At 42.2% G+C, this 22,482-nt stretch overlaps 1 protein-coding gene and 1 pseudogene across 1 annotated transcript in view; both read left to right on the top strand.

Annotated features, from left to right (window-relative positions):
- Nucleotides 1-17,284, top strand: part of LOC138096922 (zinc finger protein 665-like) — a 36,925-nt gene extending 19,641 nt beyond the window's left edge. Inside the window, 6 exon segments of the mRNA XM_068993158.1 lie at nt 2,895-2,901; nt 8,778-9,083; nt 9,085-9,423; nt 9,425-9,664; nt 16,506-16,604; nt 17,233-17,284. Of these exon segments, the coding sequence (XP_068849259.1) occupies nt 2,895-2,901; nt 8,778-9,083; nt 9,085-9,423; nt 9,425-9,664; nt 16,506-16,604; nt 17,233-17,284 (1,043 nt within the window).
- Nucleotides 17,285-20,482: 3,198 nt separating this feature from the next.
- On the top strand, nt 20,483-21,691 carry LOC138096921 (zinc finger protein 415-like; annotated as a pseudogene).
- The last annotated feature ends 791 nt before the right edge of the window (nt 21,692-22,482 follow it).

Below are 22,482 nucleotides of genomic sequence, written 5' to 3'. Positions count from 1 at the left end.
GACTGGATCCAGACGAGTGCTGAATGGGTTGGATAAGGATGATGAACATAGTGCATTGATTTTTGGCGTTAGAATGTAATACATTTTAAACTTGTTTGTACAGTTGCGAATGAGAGTTGCAAAACTTCCGTCTGTAGGGCTTCTGCATGTTCTAATTATTTGTATGAAAAGATAGCGTCCATGTGCAGAGCCTGTAGCGGTGGGGGCTGTAGCGGTGGCCTGACTCCCAAAGGTGGGTCAGCCCCTTCCCTTTTCCTGGTGTGGAGTAAAAGTTATGGAGAGAAGTGGGGCAGGAGGTGACCAACTCTTACTACACAGTGCCTTTTGAAGAAACATTAAGCATGTTCTTGGTGATAGTTTTCCTTACATTTCATTGTTTTTTTTTGTAGCTTGGGATAAAGATTGGTTCATTCAATAGCAGCTTGTAAACAATCATTCACTTCTGAAATAGGAATTGATGGCCTCCTGTAATTAATTCGTGTCATTCTTTTCTAAATATGCTGTATTCTCAACTTTTTTTTTTGTACTTTGCATCATTATCATTCAATGAAAAAATTTAACAAGCTGATTCACTTAAGGTTTCTTTCACATTTAGTTGAGGCCCATTTGCTGTTTCCTTTTAACATTATATCTTCACAACATTTTTTTGGTAACTGGTAATTAGTTATAGACTATTATGATGAATACTTAATAAGGATGTCAGTGATCTTTTATATTAACAGTCAAGACCTAATTTAAGCAGTTGGTGTGATATTCCATTTTCCTCTCTTATGTGATCTGGTAACTAGTGAGCTATGAGCTGATCTGATGATGCTTCCCTCAGGTCCAGAAACTGAGCAACATTGATCCCTGAAATGATTGGCCAAATTGGATGTGTGACTGTGTGTGGCATTTCTTGGAGGGAGTGCCCAGTTGTAGTTAGAGTTTGAAATGAATCCCAGTTTTGCAAAATGAAAAAGAACAGTAATGGAGGCAGGAACATAGGCTGAGAGTCTGAGAGGCAATCATGAGCCGTATTCTATGAATAAAGGTCAATGCTTAAAGTGAGATACATTATCAGCAGATGTTTTCTATGTATAAGGGTCAGTCTGCAGGGAGGCCTCCCACCCTCACTGGCTTCCCCGTGTCCTCAGGGCAGCATCCTGACTCCTCAGGTGGCTCCACAGCCCTTTGTCACCCTCAGGTCGCTGCCAGTGTCTCCAGCCGCACCCTGGGAGCTGACCCTGTTCTCATGGTCAGTCTGTCCTGGTCACGTTCACTTAGTCCTTGTTCATAAACACCAAAACCTTTTCTGTCTCGGATCTTAGTTTCTACGCCTGCCTTTGGTCATTAATCACTGTGGCTCTTGCTCTTTCTGTTCCTTCAGGTCTAGGCCAGCGAGGTCTCCCCGTCTCCTTCCCATATTCTCTGTCACGTTAATCAGGTTTCCTGCCTCTATATGAATCACCCTCATCAGAAATGCCCTAGTCCTTTGATTATTTGGAGTCTTTCCTCTTTTCCCTTCATTGAATGATGCTTCAGTGACTCAAGTCCCTCTTCCTTGCAGTGAGATGGGTATCTCACTTGAGGGGAAGACTAGGACTGTGGGTTGGGCTGAAGAATTCTCAGGGGAGACAGAGGGGACAGGGTAGATGATGATGGTTCCCATATCTGTTCTGGACATTTCAACTCTAATTGATCCTTACCTCATGTGGACACTTCATTACTCAAAAGCAAACAGATATGGGGAGTCCTAATGAGCCCGATAGATCTAGTGTCTTGAGGTGTCCCCATGTTTTAGTCTGCTGTGTCACTGCTCACTGCAGCCCCCAGGTCTTCTAAGCTCTGTCCACCCACGGACCAGCTGCCATCTTGGACAGCAGCTCTGCCTTCCAGCAGTTTATCTGCTCAGAGCAGGGGATGCTGAGTTTACTGTGGTTAGAGTGGCCAGAAGGTGTGGAATCCAAGGGGATATGAAGGAGTCTCCCTCCTTAAAGATCTGGGGTATCTTCTAGTTAGCTCTCAGTGGAGAGAACAGGGTTCACTGAGATTGGGGTCTCTCTATCTTTGTGACCTCTTTACTGAGCTCAATCCAACCAAATCTCAAAGACCTTTAAAATTTTGTAATGCCCCCAGTCTCTGACAGGTTTACCCAGGAGGGCCAGCTTCTTGGTCTCTGTACTGAGTGCCGAGTGTCCTTGGATTTGCAGCTTGTGGCAACTCTATTGCAATGCCCATGCCCATGGTCACTGCTCTTTAGCCTCTTATTCACCTATGCCCGGAGAAGAGGTAGGAAATGGGAGGAAGTGAAGGGGAGCTTGTCGGGGTCTCTAGGAGGGTTGTGGGAGCAAGAGTGGGTCTCTGGATGAACACAGTGAATGGTGTATGTGTGTATGAGAGACAGACATGCTTGTGTGATCATGGGGTGTGTGAAACTGTTGACAAGGGCAGTCTCAGTTCTGGCTGGAGGACCTCCATGTGGGCTTATGTTAATTGTCAGCTTGTGGAATGGTGGGCATGCCAGTGTCTTAGCTCAGTTTCCCTGGACACAGATGCTGTGACTGAGGTTTGCGTGCCTGGGTTAATCAGGAAATGTGATCACTCCTGTGGAGGAAGGAAGGCCATGGGATTGGGAAGAAGAATGTTATCCTGCAGTGTGTTAGAAGCAAGGGCTGAGCTCAGCCCACAGGGAGGTCTGGGTGCAGGAGGATGGGCACAGTGGTCCCAGAGAAGAGGGGCGGGATCCAGGAGGTGCCCACAGCACCCCCTCCACACAGTGGATATTTGTGGTCTTTAGGGAGGGCGAGAATCAGTCTGCAACCCACAGAATAACTGTTGGTAAAATGCTGGAGATAAGTTCATGGGTTACCTTTAGTCTTTCTGTTATGTTCAGTTGCTACTGAAGAAGGTTTCAGATGGAAGGTTAAAAAAGAGAACTTGGCGTGTTCCTTGGAAGATGTTGAAGTTGCTCTGGGGAATGCGCACCAGCCTACACATCTGTCTTGTATTATTAGAGTTTGGAGATAACAGTTTGGGGGCTGCTGGGGTCACTGTGACTGATAAGAAGATGTCTTGAATCTGGTTGGTGTTGGGGCGTCTTCATGTGTATTATTCCATCATTAACACAGGAGCTGTTAAGGCTTTGAACCTTCTGGGGATTGCATAGCAGGGTGGGTGGATTATTACTGGGTTTCTGGGGAGTGTGTTGGCCCAGATGCAGGTTTGGAAGTTTCTTTCAGCCTTGATGGGAAATAGTTGGCCCTCAGCTTTGATGGTAGAAGAATTTCGTCAGGGAGGGCCCTTAAAATCACATGATGTCGGGAAGGATCGTTCCTAGAATCCAAGAGTTGTCAGCTCCACAGCGGCCTATAGTACAGAGGCTTCTTCTGGACTTGATGCAGCTGCTGCTTGTTGCTGCCAGTGCAGTGGATTCCTCTACTGTTCTCTCTTTGTTTTTACAGATCACATACGTGTGCCACATATGGGTATGATACAGATAACAGTTGTGAACGGTTGATAGGAATATAAATGTTACCTAGAAAATTGTACGGAGTTTCCTCAACATGCACAGGGTCTCACAATCTCCCTCAGAAATTTTAAAAAAGGCTCTATATATTTGGCTTCACCTGAGTCCTGCAGGATCTTTGGTTTTGGTGCACGGACTCCCTGGTTGTGGTGCTCGGGCTTAGTTGCTCTGCCGCATGTGGGATCTCAGTTTCCCCACCAGGGACTGAACGCACATCCCCCGCAGGGCTCGGCAGGTTCTTAACCACTGGACCACCAGGGAAGTCCTGTGCAAAACCAGTGTTATGAAGGAGTTACCTGCACTGTTGTAAACAATACTGCATGATTCACAACCACCATTTGTAGTAGAAACAACCTGAATGTCTGTTATCGGCTGAGTGGTTAATGAAACCATCAGTATATGAGACAGGCTGGGTCCTGGGACCTTTTACTGCAGTTCTTGCACCTGGATGAACGTCTCCTGGGGCAACAGACCACAAAGAAAATGTAAGAGACAAAGAAACTATAACCACATTCATGTGCACTCAGAAGTTCTGAACAATAGAGAAAAAAGGGCCACAAACCAGCTATTAGTTCTGAGGCTCCGGAAGCAAGGCAGGTCACGGCCCTGATCCTTGCTCACAGCACCACTGGGGGTGCTGAGGAGGGCAGATCACCTCAGGTTCCTTCCAGCCTTAACCATCAATCCACACCGACCTGCACCCCCAGTTAAGGGACTACATCACCCCCTTTCTTGGCAAGTGCAAGGGCACCGATTCTTATTCTTGCTTACCTTTAATGCAGCAGGCATCCCAATAAAGCCTTCCCTGAATTTCTTCTCTGCTTTCATGAACTATTTCTGTTGATTAAAGAACCCAAGGATCCAGGTTAGTAACAAGGAAGTATAAATGTTAGTCACTCATTCATGTCAGACTCTTTGCGACCCCAGGGACTGTACCCCGTCAGGCTCCTCTGTCCATGGAATTCTCCAGGCAAGAATACTGGAGTGGGTTTCTATTTCCATCTCCAGGGGATCTATCCAACCAAGGGATCAAACCTGGGTCTCCTGCATTGCCGGCAGATTCTTTACCCTCTGAGCCCCCAGGGAAGTCCTGGTTGGTAACATACACCAAGGCAAACCCACACACATATATGTAATGACATATTATGTACCCATAAAGATGGAGATTTTTGTCACTTGGGACAACTTGGATGAATGTAGAGAATATTATGCTAAGTGAATTAAAACAGACAGGGAAAGATGTGGTTCCATTATGTAGAATGTAAAAAAGTGAAACTCACTAGTACCAGACAGTGGGATGGTGGTTATCTGGGGCTGGGAGGTGGGGAGATGTTGGTTGGAAGGGTACAGACTTTGAGTTGTAAAATGAGTGCGTCCTGGGGAGGTGTGTGCAGCACACTGACCGTAGTTAATCCTATTCTGTTATTGCATGCTGGGAATTTGTCTGGAGAGTACGTCATCAGAGTTGTCACCACACACAGAACATGGGAATTTGGAGGTGATGGATGTGTTGGTTCGTGGATTGTGATAAATATTTCACAGTGTACACGTGTCACATGGTCACGTTTTATGGTATGTATACACATAACCCTTTCAGTAGTCGGTTCTCCCCATCAGACACACGCCTCAGGTTCTCATGTGGGGCCTCACCCCAGGAAGCGCAGATGATTCCGATCTGGATCCTGCATTGAGCACCAGGGCTCTTAGCCTCCACTTCGGAGACTGAGATCAGGCCCTGGGGGAGGGAAGGGTGCTCTGCTCTGAGTGGGGCTGGACCAGGGCCTGCTGTGTGACCTGAAGGGGATCGTGGGGTCAGTGGAGGTGCCCCTTGCTGTGTACATGAGGCCTCACCATGAGGGGAGTGTGATCCGAGGGAAAGTGTGGGAAAGTCCAGTGTTGGTCTCTCTGTAGGAGTTGACGGTCCTGAGTCCCTCCTGAGACCAGTGGCCACAGAGGACTGTCTGTTCCACATGGTGAGGACTTCCCTGGGTGTGGGGTTGTGGCGCAGGAAAGGGGTGTGTTGACTCTAAGCATTAAATAGCATGTTTTCCACATTCATGACAGAACTGTGAAGACTCATGGATGAAGAAGTGCAGAAGAGGAAAGAACAGGAGTCAGGCATGGCTCTTTCTCCGGTAAGGTCATATTCTCAGTGGAATCTCACACTGCCTTCCTGAAATGCCCTTCTCTGGACTCGCTAATCGTGTGTGACTCTGAGGTATCCTGTCTGACTCCAGTACATGCACACTCACCTGGGGCCTTCCCTCAGGGCCTGGCATCTCCACTTAGATCCTGTCTCCCCATGACCCAGTGACCTGGCCCTTGTGAGGAGGTTCCCTTGGGCACCGTCCAGGGTACGGCTTCTCACCCATGGGCTGGAGATGGGGTCTCATGCTGTTGGGCAGCATGGGTTGCTTCAGGCCCGTGTGGATGTGGTGTCTGCTCTCTGTCAATCAGGGTAAAGAAGCTGTAGGTGGACCTCACGTATTAACATGTACAGTACATGGTAAAATCTGCCAAAGAGGCCACTGAGGGGAAATCAGTTCTGACTTTTTATAGTACATTTAAAACCAAATGAGCACCTCCTTGAAAACTTAAGTGTTTGGGAATGGAATGGAATGTTCAGAAACAGATGTCAGGGCTAGGGAGTGTTTTGTTACAACCATCTAATTTAAACTGTGAAATCAGGCTTACTAATTTTTTTTCTTTCTCTTTTGACCACTTGATGCAGCTTCCAAGGTGTTAGTTTGCTGAGTAGGGATCGAACCTGAAACCCTGCAGTGGAAGTGAGGGATCTTGACCACTGGACCATGAGGGAATCCTCCAACTTCACTAATCTTGATTCAGTATTTTCTTAGTGGAATAAAATAATAAATTTTGGAGTTTGTTAATCAGTACATACCTAAAATTAATGATACAAATCACAGTATTAGTTTAGAAATTTATTTATTTCCTGTACAGTATCTTCATTGCTTCAGTGTCTTTTCCCTAGTTCTGGCGAGTGGTGGCCACTCTCTGGTTGCACTGCACACGCTTCTCATTGCAGTCGCTTCTCTTGTCTTGCAGCCCAGGCTCTAGGGCGCGCCGGCTTTAGTAGTTTGACCTCCTGGGCTCTGCAGCTCTGGCTCACGGGCTTAGTTGCCCCTCAGCATGTGGGATCTCAGACCAGGCAACAACCTGTGTCTCTTGCATTGCCCAGTGGATTCTTTACGAGTTACTAGTAGCGAGGCCCTCATATTATTTTTAAATACAGGTATTTTATAGAGATTGGAAGAAATCTTCTGTATGTTATTTTCTGCTTGTATTACTTTTTTTTTTTTTTGAACTAGAATAAGATAATATCGAGGACTTCCCTGGTGGTACAGTGGTTAAGAATGTGCTTGCCAGTGTAGGGTGCACGGGTTCCACCCCAGGTCCAGGAAAATGCCTCAGAGCAGCTAAGCCCATGCACCACAACAACTGAGCCTGTGCCCTAGAGCCCGGGAGCCATTACTATGGAAGCCCGCACTCTCTAGAGCCTGTGCTCCAAAACAAGAGAAGCCACTGCAAGGAGAAGCCCGGGCACTGCAGCTGCAACTAGAGAAAGCCCACTCACAGCAAAGACCCAACATAAGCAAAATAAATGAGCTTGAAAAAGAAATAGAATGTTGACAAAGTTACTGAAGGAAGAAGTAAAATGAAAGAAGAGAATGGGAACCCACTCCATATTATTGCGTGGAGAATTCCATGGATAGAGGAGCTGGTGGGCTGCAGACCATGGGGTCGCAAAGAGTCAGACATAACTGAATGACTAACACAAAGTTACTGAAGTACAGTTAATTCATTTTTAATGTCCCAAAGATGCCGAAACACGCATGAATAAAAGGAAAGTGTGAGTATCATTCCAGAATGAGTCAAAGGGCAACTCTTTAGAGAAGGAAATGGCCACCCAGTCCAGTATTCTTGCCTGAAGTATTCCATGGGCAGTGGAGCTGGTGGGCTGCCATCAGTGGGGTTGCAAAGAGTTAGCAGGTAAACAACAACTTCCACACACAGCAGATTGAGCTCTGAAAAAGAAATCTAGCGTCTAACTTTCCTCCTGCAGATTCTTCAGTGACTTCCAGTAGCTTTTGGAATAAAGTCCTAAATCCAAAGACCTTGTAGAAAGCAGCATCTACCTGGCATCACCCCCCTTTGTTCTGTGTGTCCCAGTCACACTGACTGGCTTTCTGTTTAGTAAATATCTTCCTGCCTCAGAGCCGGCCCTCAGGCTGTTCTTTGTCCTTGCAACACTCTTCCACTTCCCACCTTGCCAATCCTAAGTGTTTCTTCCTCACAGAGACCTTGTCTGATTTATCTTTGTAGGTCAAGACTTCTGTTGAATCTTCCCTTAGCACCAGGCCTGTTTCAGAGCACATATGACAATACTAATGCTGAAATTATGGATGAAATTGGCCAGCTGGCTGCTTGAATGGAAGCTCCATCACGTTCACTGCTGTATGCTCAATTTGAGGCACAGAGTTGACGCTGAGTAAATTTTGATTGAATGAGAGAAAAACATAAAGGGAACTCTTGTTTGTTTACGCATGCATGCATGAGTGCATGGATATGTAACTCCATGGTTTTATTAGAAGACATTATCTCATAAATATGTTTTATGCTTTGTAGCAGTTGCAACTGTATCTTAAGTGTATTCCATGGCCTTAAGCTTTTTCTGCCTCATCATAAGAATGATATTTACATTGTGTGGGTTGGTGGGGAGAGGGTGTGACCCTGCATAGTGACCATTTATGCTGTTCCATTGTATTTCAGATTCCTTGAATTTGTTCCACATATTCTCAGGGAACTCTGTGGATGGTCGTTATGCTCTGTTACTTAACTCTTTGATTCCTTAGGTTCAGTTGTCACTCCCAACCACCTGAGCTCAGAAGCTGTTGCCTCATTGCTTAAGCATTTGACCAGAGCAATTTCTTAAAGTGAAAAAGTTTTCTCCCCAGTAAGATGGACACAGATCTTTCTCTAACATGCTATTATGTTGGTGACAAGTTCATCCATGTGAAGTCTTTAGAGTAATGCTTAGTGTGTAGGAAGTGCTGAAACACCTATCATTAGTGTGATGATGTCGTCATCACAATGTGTGTGTCCTTTTAAAGCCACTGTGGACTTTGTAGTCTCTGAAGATACCAGTCTTGCTGTAATTCATCTACATACTGAATGTCACTCAGTGTAGAGTGTAACACTTCTGCATAGACAGCCTATTGATTGAATTTGTTTTTGTATGTTCTTCATGGAGAATTCATACTGGACAGAGACCTTACATATGTAATGAGTGTGGGAAAGCTTTTAATGCATGTTCAGACTTAACTAGACATCAAGCAGTTCATACAGAAGAGAAACTGTATAAATGTGACGTATGGGGAAAAGCCTTTAGTCAAAATGCAACACTTACAGTTCATCAGAGAATTCATACTGGAGAGAAACCATATAAATGTGATATATGTGGCCGGTGCTTTATTCAAAATGCACACTTTGGGATTCATCAGAGAATTCATACTGGAGAGAAACCATATCAATGTGCTGAGTGTGGAAAAGCTTTTAGTGCATTCAGACTTAAGTAAACATAAAGCACTTCATACAGGAGGGAAGCCATATAAATGTAATTTATGTGGCAAAGCCTTCAGTCTCAGGTCTTATTTTACACTCCATTAGAGAATTCACACTGGAGAGAAACCATATCAGTGTGATGTATGTAGCCAGTGCTTTAGTCGAAATTCATACCTTAGGAATCATCGGAGAATTCATACTGGAGAGAAACCTTACAAATGTAATGAGTGTGGCAAAGCCTTCAGTCAGAGTTCAGGCCTTAAAGCTCATCAGAGAATTCATACTTTAGAGAAACCATATAAATGTGATGAGTGTGGCAAAACTTTTAGTGCACATTTTAACTAAACATCAAGCAGTTCACACAGGAGAGAATCCATATACATGTAATTTATGTGGCAAAGCTTTCAGGTACAGGGCTTCCTTTGCAGTTCATCACAGAACTCATACTGGAGAGAAACCATACAAATGTGATGAGTGTGGCAAAGCTTATAGTGCACGTTCAACCTTTCTTTACCATCAAGCAGTACATACAGGAGAGAAACCATATAAATGTAATTTGTGTGGCACAGCTTTCAGGTACAGGACCGACTTTTTGGTTCATCAAATAATTCATAATGGAGAGTAACCTTACAAATGTCCTGAGTGTGGCAGAGTTTTTAGTCAGAGTTTAATCCTTACAGTCAATCAGAGAGTTCATACAAAAGAGAAACCATGTAAATATATGTGTGGTCGGTGCCTTACTCAAATTGCACACCTTGGAATTAATTGAAGAATTCATACTGGAGAAAAATCTCACAAATGTAATGAGTGGCAAAGCCCTTAGTGCATGTTCAGCCTTAACTGACCATTAGGCAGTTCATGCAGGAGAGAAACCATAGACATGTAATTTATGTGCAAAGCCTTCAGTCACAGGAATCACTTTTCAGGTCTTCTGAGAATCCATACTACAGTGAAAACTTACAAATGTGATGAATGCAGTAAAGCATATCATCTGTTTGACCCTCAGAAAAGTCACACTGGAGGAAAACCACACAAATATATGTGGCAAAGCTTTGATTCTATGTTCAGACTTAAGTAACCATCAGGTAATTGATTCTGAATTGAGATCTTACCCACATCGTGAATGTGGCAGGTGTTTGTTTCGGAAGCCATTCATTTCTTACAAAGCAAGAGAAAATTCATGCTGGAGAGAAGCCATACATTTAGAGTGCAGTCAATCTTAAGTGACCATAAGGTAACTCTTATGGAGGGAACCATATACATGTAATGTGTGGCTGGGTCTTCAGTAACAGGTCTTGTCATTCACATCATCAGAGAATTCATAATGCAGAGACATCTTACAAACGTAAGGTGGGGAACATACTGGAACAGTATTTTACAGATGCATTGGGGGTGGAAAAAGTTTCACCTTGAGTTGGATGTATTTGACAACAAGAGTCCATATTGAAGAGGAGTCATGGAAATGTGTAGGCAAGGGCTTTCTCCAGGCTCCGACTGCACTAGACCTCAAATTACACGTCTTTCAGAGAAAGTACACAGATACAATGTGCATGCTAAAACTTCAACCTGAAGTTCAAATCTGAAACATGAAAGAATTTATATTGGAAAGCAAGCTTGTACAGGTAATGAATGTTGTATAGTTTTTTTCATCAGATATTCACACCTTGGGCATAATGAGGTAATTTTGCAGATCAGAAACTGAACAGATATACTGAATATGAAAACACTTCTAAGAAAGTCAGTATGTCTTCAAGATTCACTAAGAAATTCATATTGGGGAGAATCCTTACAGATGTAATGAATTTGCCAAGTTTTTAGACCAGTTCTTACAGCAGGCAAACCATATTAGGAAAAATAAATCTTTAGTTTTCCAACATTAACCTCCAATACTATTGCAGAATAATTATATTAAATATGTTGAAACTCATGGCATGAGGTATATATTAAATATGTTGAAACTGAAGGACATGTAGGAGGATAGCCCAGTATCTTCAGTGTGTAAAGTATTTAATTAGTGGAGTTTTCTTGAGAAGGCCATATTACTATTGAGAGGGTAACAGGCAGGGAGGCCAGTGGCAGAAATAGGCTGCAAGTGTCACACATTTTTATCTCTCTTAAGCGGCAGGAGGAAACAAACAAGTGATATTTTTTTCCTTCTCTATACAAATTTAAAAGGCGGTTTCTCTTAAAATACTGTGTTGCCATAATGACACCTGGTTTCACCTGAAGTTAACTATTCTCAAACCTTGAGATAACCAATGCATTTTTCTTATGGAAATGTTTGTCTTAAGCTATTTTAATGTACTATGCATTTACCCCAGACTCTGTCTTCAAACCAGCATGTTATACTCAGACATTGTTCCCCTAATCTATGTAAACGAAACTATTTGTATGGTAATCTGCCCTTCTGCAAGATTCAAGTCAATCGTTTTATGGCCTGGGATGACTTGTCTGGTGCCAAGATTATCCTAAAATACATTTTATGGATGAGGGGCCTGCTGTCATTCTGAGTTTTAAGACATTTCCTTTCATTTGTTAACAGACTGCTAGTGACTATATAACATCCAGCTGAAGACTAGCAGGGGGGTACTCTTTCTAGCCCCTTCTGATGGCTATGTCAAAATATTTCTCTATCTCCTTTATACTTTAATAAAACTTTATTACACAAAAGCTCTGAGCAATCAAGCCTCATCTCTGGCCCCAGATTGTATTCTCCTCCGGAGGCCAAGAATCCCGGCGTCTTTCCGTGGTTCAGCAACAACCTTTCACTACGACTTTTCTGCAGTAGTTTGAAAACCTTCTGTAGCTTTCTTACAGGCCTTTCATGGTGGTCTCTGCAGAGGAATTAGTAAAATGAAGAGGCTAAGCTGATTAAGTGTGGTTCATTCATATCCATCTTTCCTGAAAACACAGGGACACTGAATTATTCAATTTACTGGTGTGTGAATTGGCATCAGGTAAGGGCAGAGAATAATGTAAAACTGTGCCATAACTTACCATGCTTGTTATGTTCAGGGCGCCCTTCCATACACAGACCACAGCGTGTTGTAGGACTGGGTGCTATACCATTTTACCATCAAGACAGCAGTTATCTGAGTGAAATTTAATTTAAAAAAAAATCAAATAGTATGTATATGTATATGATTGGCATTTAACTGCTGCTATTACCATTTGCTACTGTTTTATTCAGAATGTATCATGGATCTCCTCTTTTGATTCATAAAATGTAATCACTTTCTCTACAACCCTGGATGAATCATGTTCTTCCCACCAACAGGGTTTTATCCGACCTCAGTGTTTTGTAACAGATGGTAACAATGCAGTGTTAGGCTCTTGGGGCTGAAACAATCTATGAGAATTGCTTTCCACAATGGAACCAAAGATCATGCAATTTGGGAATTACATATTCACAATTTGCACTTGAGTTACTTTGCTTCAAAACATTCAGACAGCTGTAATTAAAATACCATAGCAGTACATTTTCAGACTCAAAATATATTTAAATAGAAAAATTGTGGAGTTCCCCAGCAGTCCAGTGGTTCAAACTCCACACTTCACTGCAGAGGGCACAGGTTTAATTCATGATCAAGGAAGTAAGATTCTGCAAGACACCAGGCAGGCCTCCCCACCCCAAAAAAAAGGTACAAAAATTTAAACTTAGAAATTTTAAAGATCTAATTGAAGTTGAATGATTCATGAATCAGGTGGCACCCTATCTAGTTCATTCAGAGGTGCTCAAAGGAACTGTACAACATGGAAGGCTTCTGTAGGTAGAAACTAGAGAGGACAAGAAAATTATCTGCAAACGCATTGCTTCAGGTCTGATCTCCTATGGAGGGGTGTGGGCAGGAGGAGGGTGTAGCCAGCGTCTTGCCCTGCAGATTACTGGACTATAGTCCTGGAAATTCCAGTCAGTGACTCCTGGTCATGTGTTTAATCAGGCAGGCACCGCAATGAAGTGTTGGTTTGCCCTCCTGGAGGCAGTGGTTCCACCTTGGGTCTGTCTCTTCTTTTTAACACGACCTGAACCTTGCCATGCGTCAATGAGTGTGCCCTGTATGAATAGGTGTCTTCATGTTCTTTCTGTATTGCTTGACATGAAGAGAAAATAAGAATACAGTTGTTTAGTCATGAAATCGTGTCCAACTCTGCGACCCATAGACTGTAGCCTGCCAGTCTCCTCTGTGGAATTTCCCAGGCAAGAATACTGGAGTGGGTTGCCATTTCCTCCTTCGGATCTTTTTGACTCGAGGATCAAACCTTCATCTCCTGCACTGACAGGCAGACTCTTTATTGCTGAGCCAGCTGGAAAGCCCCAAATAACAAGGTGAGTCTTTAAATTTTAATGATAGCTATTCTAATTCTAGCATCAAGGCAGGGAAATGAAAAATACCCATTTTTGAAATGTCATTTGTACCACCCTACCTGAAAGTGAGAGATGAAGGCTTGTAGTTGGGAAATTATTTAAAATTTTTGTTATGTAAACTTTTTAGGTTTGTTTTGAAAGACAAGAAACAGTTTTTTTTTTTTTTTTACAATCTTCAATTTTCTTCTTTTCCATTTCCATATATAAATTTTCAGTAAAGTTCACTCCAATGTAATGACTTCCTTCACCTTTTTGATAACTTCACAAAAATAGCCATGTGTATTCTTAATTTCTCAGCCACTGTGCAGCAAGGCAAGGCCATGAGACCAGTTTTACCAAATATGGTGTGAGTGCAAGTAATGCGTTACTCATCTGAATGATGTTATAAATAAATCACCCAGGGAACTCCCTGGTAAACCAATTTGATTTCTGTGCTTTCACTGTCCCGAGGGCCTGAGTTCAAGCTCTGGTCAGGGAACTAACATTCTGCAAACTGCATGGTATGTAAAAAAAAAAAAAAAATCACCAAGACCCTTTGTCTATCTCCAACTTGATTAATTGACCCAAATGTGGCCTAGCTATTGCTCCAAGCAATTATTGATGCAATATCAATATAGTTTTCTGCCAGCCTGTAAATTGTTTTTTTAACTTATGGTCTGTTTAATGTGGGGATGATCATTTGTTTACTTTTGGCTGTGCTGGGTCTTATTTGTTGGGCTCAGGGCTGCTCTCTAGTGGTGCTCAGGCCTCTCATTGTGGTGACTTTCCTTGTTGCAGAGCACGGATCTAGGTCATGTGGGCTCAGTAGTTGTGATGCTCGGACTTAGCTGCCCTGTGATACATGATATCTTCCTGGACCAGGGAGCTAACTCGTGTTCCCTGGCAGGTGGATTGCTAACCACTGGACCCACAGTGAAGTCTCTCATCTAATGTTTGTATAAACACCTGTGAGATCCATTGAGGGGAAGCTGAAACCACAAATAAATTCTCCCAGAGTGAATTTTTTGTTTGTTTCGTTGGTTGTTTTAAATTATGGGGGTTCTTAAGGTTAACCATTATATGTTTTTGTATTCACCTTTTAATTTGATCTTTTTAGAGATACAAATAAAACTATAAGAAAGCTTTTTCTGTGTGTTTGTGTGTGTGTGTGTGCGCGCGCACGCGTGCACTAGGTCACTTCAGTCGTGTCTGACTCTGTGCGACCCTAAGGACTGTAGCTTCCCAGTCTCCTCTGCCCTTTTGTCTCCTGCACTGGCAGGCAGATTCTTTTTTTTTTTTTTTTTTTAATTTTTATTTTTACTTTATTTTACTTTACAATAGATTCTTTACTACTAGTGCCTCCTGGAAAGCGGAAAGCTGTTGCTAATGAGTTCTAAAAATATCGCAGTTTAGAAGTTTCTCTTATTTAAAAGATCCACCATCTGGCGATTGAGTGGTAATAGCCCAACAGCCCCTCAAGGCGATAAGATACAAGATAAGTCACTACAAGAGTGCAAGGAACGCAGCCTTCAAAATAGTCTAAGAAAGTGAAAGCCCTTGTACACCCAGACAAAAGGAAGTTTAAAATAATGGCAGGGACCCCTTATGACAAAGTCCCATGAGAGCTGGTCCAGTCTAGTTGACTGGCTGCCAAATGTAACCCTGTGTGTACCTTCCAGACCAAGTTCTCAAAACAGAAAAAAATAAATAAATAAAGCCTAAAAAGATCAGGTAGAACATTGATATCACAAAGGTACAAGGAGAGAAATGCAGGTTCCGCTTAGGACTTCATCCTTTAGGGTCGGGATTCTGAAAAGATGTTTTACAAACCTGGCTTTCTCTAGCCAGTTTTGGAATGTCAGAAAGAGCTCCCATGTTGGCCATTTTTAAAGCAGAATTTCCTTAGTACCCAGTTAACTGCCCCCAAGTATAAATTCCATACCTACGTAAAGCTGGCTCAGGTTTGCTTAGAGGTGGGAGTCCTGATGCTTCTTCTCTTGGTCAGTCCAGATCACTCAGTGTTGGTTTTTCTGCTGTGCTGGGTCTTGCCTTGCATGGACTTTCTCTAGTTTCAGCAAATGGGGGCTACTCTGTAGTTGCTGTGTGCAGGCTTCTCCTAGCTATGGCAGTGAGCCTACTGTAGCCCACTAGGCACTAGGAGAAAAAAATGAAAGTCACTCAGTCTTGTCCAACTCTTTGTGACCCCATGGACTATGGCTGTCAGAGGAGCCTGGTGGGGTCACAAAAAAATCGGACACAACTGAGTGACACTTTCACTTTTTCTCCTGGTTTTCAGATCTCCCAGTTATTGGTTGATCACCCTGAATTTTACTTGGCAGTGTATTAACGGACTTAGTTCAAACACACTGAGTGGGGCTCTCAAACTTATCTGGACTTGCTGAGGAGGTCGATGGCCCCATGAAGCGCTTACTGATGTGTCAAGGTCAGTATTTCCAAAGCACAGACTGGTGCCTGTCTTTCTCCATCCTGAATTTGCTTTAGGGTGCACTGCCACTGGGGCACTGTAGTGTCTAACGAACTTGATCCTTGAAGAACTGGGATGTCAAGACACTTTTCTCCTTTCAGGTGTTAGTAAGAAGTAGCCGGTTGTAAGAGTTATATGTTTCACATTCTAGCTTGTCATCCCTACACAAATCCAGTTGTTTACTTAAACTGCTTAAATTAATTCTAATTGCAGGAATATCTGGGTTTCTGGGTCCAGCCACCACCCTACATTAAACCCGAGCCCCGCCACCACACCAGGTTTCAGTTCCCAGACCTCTGAATATCTTCAGCCTCATCAGCAGGACTCCTGTTAAGAGTAAACCTTACTTTACAGCGTAATGATTCCACAGAACTTTAAGTTTTTACTTTAAAACTGTTCTGTGACAGTTACCTAAACTAGGGAGGAATCAATGGTGCAGCATAAGACACAAGGACCCTAAAGTATTTCTAAACCCAGACAGGATATGTTGAGAACCGAACAGAAGAACGTGCAGCCGCTCGGCCCCGCCCCTCTCGGCAGGAGGCTGCCGAGTGCCCTACGCCCCGCCCTTAGTGGCCTCTGCTCAGGCCCAGCCGCCAGCTCTTCCCTCCTTACCCAGGTCGGCGAGTTTCCACCAAGTTCCGAAACCATGACTGTGGAGCTGAGATCATTGTCGGGAACATGAGGTACCTTTTTTTTCCCCTAAACTGCCCCTGGGTGTCCCCTCTCCTCCATTTGCGAGGTCTTCGGACCGTCAGATTACCCTCACCTGCTCTTCCACACCCGAGTAATTTCAGTTTTGACCCTCAGAGGCCGGACTCATGTATGGATGTGAGTATGGATGTGAAAGTTGTGCTACAAAGAAAGCTGAGCACCGAAGAACTGATGCTTTTTAACTGTGGTGTTGGAGAAGACGCTTGAGAGTCCCTTGGACTGCAAGGAGGTCCAACCAGTCCATCCTAAACGAAATCAGGCCTGAATATTCATTGGAAGGACTGATGCTGAAGCTGAAACTCCCAATACTTTCTTTGGCTACCTCATGCAAAGATCTGACTCATTGGAAAAGACCCTGATGCTGGGAGAGATTGAAGGTGGGAGGAGAAGGGGATGACAGTTGATGAGATGGTTGGATGGCATCACTGACTCAATGGACATGAGTTTGAGTAAACTCCAGGAGTCGGTGATGGACAAGGAGGCCTGGCATGCTGCAGTCCATGGGGTCCCAAAGAGTCGGACATGACTGAGCGACTGAACTGAACTGAGTTCCTAAACATTTTGTAACTGTTTAGGTAATTTTCTTCTTTTCTATGAAAGGATAAATGGAGATAAGGATGACAGCTACAGCTCTTCTGCTAGAGTGGAGTAGGGCTAAGATGGCAGCAGGCCCCTCTGTCACTGAGGAAAGTCATGGGTGCAAGCCAGTCTGGGCAGATTTTCCAGTTGCGTCCAATACAAGTCCCGTCAGGGTTAGATTTAGTGATTTAGGTTAAGCATAAAGATTTATTGTGGGTCGCATGGGTTTAAGCTGAATAGAGATTAGGCTGTTAATGTAATGAATCCAGAGCCTCCACTATGATTGTATAAAATTGTTGAAGAGCAGCTGTATTTGTATCTGCTCGGCCGTGTCATCACCCAATAAATAGAAAAGACATAATTCTGACCCCTTTCCCATCCTGTGAAAAGTTGGAAAAGAGTGTGGTAACAAGAATTAGTAGTATTGTGGAAATTCCTTGATGATCCTGTTGCAGGGCTTCATGCTTTCACAGCCAAGGGCCTGGGTTTGACCCCTGGTTGGGGAAAAAAATTAGTATTGTGATAAAAAGCATGTGCTCAGTTGAGTCCAACTCTTCATGCCCATGGACTGCAGCTCACTAGGTTCTTGTGTCCTTGGGATTTCCAACAAAGAATACTGGAGCAGGTTGCTGTTTCCTCCTCCAGGGTGTCTTCCTGGCCTAAGGAACAAACCCATGTCCCCTGCATTGATGGACACATTCTTTACCAACTGTGCCACCTGGGAAGCCCAGATAAGAGGCAGGAGTAAATATCTTAAGAATTGATTAATATTAGAATTACAGTGTATGTATCATAAATTCTGCAGTAGATCATGTGACTAATAGTACTACTGGTGCAAAGATTGAGGAATAATTATTTTGAAATGAAGTGATAATTTTAAGGTTTAGATTGTGATTCAGTGTTCATTTGAGCTGATTATTTCTTGTCTCTATGAATAACTGTGGTTGAAATTAGACTGATGATAGACACATTTGAGACAATGGTTTTACATAGGAATGATATATAATACTTCTATAACTGTTAAAGTTTGATCTTATACTTGGTATTGTTAATACGAATATTGTGAGTAGTGTAAAGGAGGTAAATAAGTTTATTACTCTTATTTGAGGTTGCACCTGTTTTTTAGTCCCTCAGACCGATGGAAAACTACAGTCCTTTAAAAGCTTGAAAAAACCATCTTGTTAGGTATGGAACCATGAATTAGCAGTTCTTGCATATTATTTGTTCAATAAGATTTATTTATTTTTTGTTCAATAATATTTAGTCTTATGTTACTAGATTCATAATGTAGTATTTATGTTTTTTAAAAAACAAACATTTACAGTATAAGAATGCTAAAATGATTTGGAAATCCCATCACTTCACGAGAAATAGATGGGGAAACAGTGGAAACAGTGGCTGACTTTATTTTTCTGGGCTCCAAAATTACTGCAGATGGTGATTACAGCCATGAAATTAGAAGATGCTTACTCCTTGGAAGAAAAGTTATGATCAACCTAGACCTCATATTAAAAAGCAGAGACATTACTTTGCCAACAAAGGTCTGTCTAGTCAAGGCTATGGTTTTTCCAGTAGTCATGTATGCATGTGAGAGTTGGACTATAAAGAAAGCTGAGCACCAAAGAATTGATGGTTTTGAACTGTGGTGTTGGAGAAGACTCTTGAGAGTCCCTTGGACTGCAAGGAGATCCAACCGGTCCATCCTAAAGGAGTCAGTCCTGGGTGTTCATTGAAAGGGCTGATGTTGAAGCTGAAACTCCAATACACTGGCCACATGATGGGAAGAGCTGACTCATTGGAAAAGACCCTGATGCTGGGAAAGATTGAGGACAGGAGAAGGGGACGACAGAGGATGAGATGGTTGGATGGCATCACCGACTCAGTGGACATAGGTTTACGTGGATTCCAGGAGTTGGTGATGGAAAGGGAGGCCTGGCGTACTGAGGTCATGGGGTCACAAACAGTCAGACAGGACTGAGCGACTGAACTGAACTGAACTGTGTAAGTAGAGAATGTTTCACTTAATAACTTTTGGTTATTTTGATGACTGTCTTTTTGTATTGCACAATATAGCTGACATGAACCACTTGTTAATGTCATAAAATGCCTATATGTCTATCTAGTGATAGATTTCTAAGAGGTATTTAGAAAAGTGTTTTGCTTTTTATTTTTTTTTTTTAATTAGGCAATTCCCTGACAGTCCAGTGGATAGAATTCAGTAGTTTCACTGCAGCAAAAATACATAGTCCAGGAAAAATACGTAGTATGTATGTACATATGTGTATACGTATGTATAGAGCTGTGTGTATGTTTGTGTGTGTGTGTGTATTTTTTTAAGAAATGAAGTATTTGTTGAACAGTTGTCAACTAACACTTACTTTTTACATTATTCATTAGAATGCTTCTTTTGCATTATTTACCATTCCAGTGTATTGCCTGTTTGATGCTTGCTTGCTCAGTTACTCAGTCCTGTTTGTGATCTGGTGGACTGTAGCCTTCCAGGTTCCCCTGTCCATGAAATTTTTTTCAGGTAAGAATAGTGCAGTGGGTTGCGATATCCTGCTTCAGGGGATCTTCCTGACCCAGGGATTGAACCCCCCTGTCTGGTGTTGTCTGCATTGACATGTAGTTTTTTTATCACCAAGTCACCTACATAGCTCTGTATGTTATTTACCATTTAAATATATATAAGTCTATATAAAGTGTGTACAATATATTATTTTTTGTCCTCAATTATGAGACAGCAGTGTGTTTAATACCAGGTAAAATGAACTTTGAGGTCATGGTGGGGAAATACAGTTTTCCTTGAGAACTGACATGAGTTTGCATAAAATGAATGTTTACTGATTGTGTCTTTGAAACTACACTACCCTGAAATTAATTTGAATTACATGTGATTACTCTTCCTGTTTTAAAGAATTCTATTCCTTTCATGTCTTATAGTTTTAAGATCATCATTGCGAAGATTCATAATTCCTTTCAGGATGGGTATGAGTTTTGGTATCATACCATGTGTTTGACGAGAAACAGTTTATTTATAAATTATAATTAATACAATGCCTATGCTTCTTTATATCTTGTAGATATGTCTCATATACATATGATCAAGAATTTATAGGCAGAAGAATTCAGTGGTAAATGAGAAATTTTTCAGAGTGATCTTTGGAAGAGCCAAAAGTCATGAAATCAGAGATTTTTCCTCAGGAAGATCCAGGGAACTCTGTATCATTTTGAGTGTCTGTGGACAGATGATGAAAGAAATGACAAAGGAATGTCTATAACTCATAAGGAAAACCTGACTGATGAAAGAGACCGTCACAGTAGAAGTGGTGCAGGAAATAAGCCTGTTGATAGGCATGGATCAAGCTTTCAGGATGAATTGCAGATAGTTCAATCTGAAGGGACAATTTTTGAATGTAGTCAAGTTGTGATGAATATCAAAAGCAGCGACTCAGGTTTACCACCTCAGAGAACTCGTAGTATCTGTAGAGGCATTTCTGATAAACATAAGAGTGTTGTTACATATCCTTCAAAACTGGCACCAGACCATGCAGCACACAAGAAAAAACTTTACAAATACAATGAGTGTGACATAACCTGTCCTCAGGACTCAGAACTCACTAGACATCAAGGAGTCCATACAGGAGGAAAACCGTATAAATGTGATGTGTTTGGCAAGGCCTTTAATCAAACTGAAAAACTTGCATATCATCAGAGAATTCATACTAGAGAGAAACCCTGTAAATGTGATGTATGTGGCAAGGCCTTTAGTCGAGCTGCAAACCATCAGACAGTTTGTACAAGAGAGAAAGTATATAAATGTAATTTATGTGGCAAAGTCTTCAGTTCCAGGTCTTACTTTGCAGTTCATTGGTGAGCTCATATTGGAGAGAAAATACATAAATATGATGTATGTGGCAAGGCCTTTAGTCAAAGTGCAAAACTTGCAATTCATCAGAGAATTCACACTGGAGAGAAGCCATATAAATGTGATGTATGTGGCAGAGCCTTTAGTCAAACTACACACCTTGCAGTTCATCAGAGAATTCATACGGGAAAGAAACCATATAAATGTGGTGTGTGTGGCCATGGCTCTATTTGAAACACACAGCTTAGAAATCATTGGAGAGTTCATACTGGAGAGAAACCATATAAGTGTGATTTATGTGGCAAGGCCATTAGTAAAGTTGCACTGCATCAGAGAATTCATACTAAAGAGAAAGCATATCTATGTGATGTATGTGGCAAGGCCTTTACTGTAAATGCATACCTTGCTGTTCATGGGAGAATTCATACTGGAGAGAAACCATATAAATGTGATGTATGTGGCAAGGCCTTTAATCAAGTTACAAACCATTCAGTTCATCAGAGAATTCATACTGGAGAGAAACCTTACAAATGTAACGATTGTGACAAACATTTTAGTGCACAGTTCTCCTTAACTAGACATCAGGCAGTTCATACAGGAGAGAAAGCATAGAAATGTAACTTATGTGCAAAGTGTTCTGTCCCAGGTTTTATTTTATTTTGCAGTTCATTGGAGTACTCATGTTGGAGAGAAACCATGCAAATGTGATGTATGTGGCCAAAGCCTTACTCTAAACATACAACTTAGAATTTATTGGAGAATCATACTGGAGAAAAGCCGGACAAATGTGATGTATGTGGCAAGGTTTTAGTCAAACTATAAACCTTGCAGTTCATTGGCAAATTCATACTGGAAACCTTAAAAACGTAAAAACTGTTACAAATGTTTAGGCACCATCAACCTTAACTCATCATCAGGCAGTTCATACAGGAGAGAAACCATATAAATATGATGTATGTGACCAGTGCTTTACTTGAAATGACCATCTTAGAAACCATTGGATAATTCATACTAGAGAGAAACATTAGAAATGGAACAGTTGTGAGTACATTATAGTGCAAATATAATGAGTGTGGCAAAGCCTTTAGTCCAAGTTCAGGCCTTATCATTATTCAGAGAATTCACACTGTATAAAAACAAAAACAAAAGAAGTGAAATGAATGTGGAAATGCTTCTAGTGCATGTTCAGCCTTAACCATTAGGCAGTTCAAACAGGAAAGAAACCATATGGCAAAGCCTTCAGTCAAAGGAATGACATTGCAGATCATCTGAGAATCCATACTGTAGTGAAAACTTACAAATACAGTGAATGCTGCTGCTGCTGCTAAGTCGCTTTGGTCGTTTCCGACTCTGTGCGACTCCATAGACGGTAGCCCACCAGGCTCCCCCGTCCCTGGGATTCT

Source organism: Capricornis sumatraensis, chromosome 20 (assembly GCF_032405125.1).
Source record: "Capricornis sumatraensis isolate serow.1 chromosome 20, serow.2, whole genome shotgun sequence".
NCBI lineage: Eukaryota > Metazoa > Chordata > Mammalia > Artiodactyla > Bovidae > Capricornis > Capricornis sumatraensis.
Note: the sequence above shows the minus strand (reverse complement) of the source record. Positions and strands in the feature narration are given on the sequence as shown.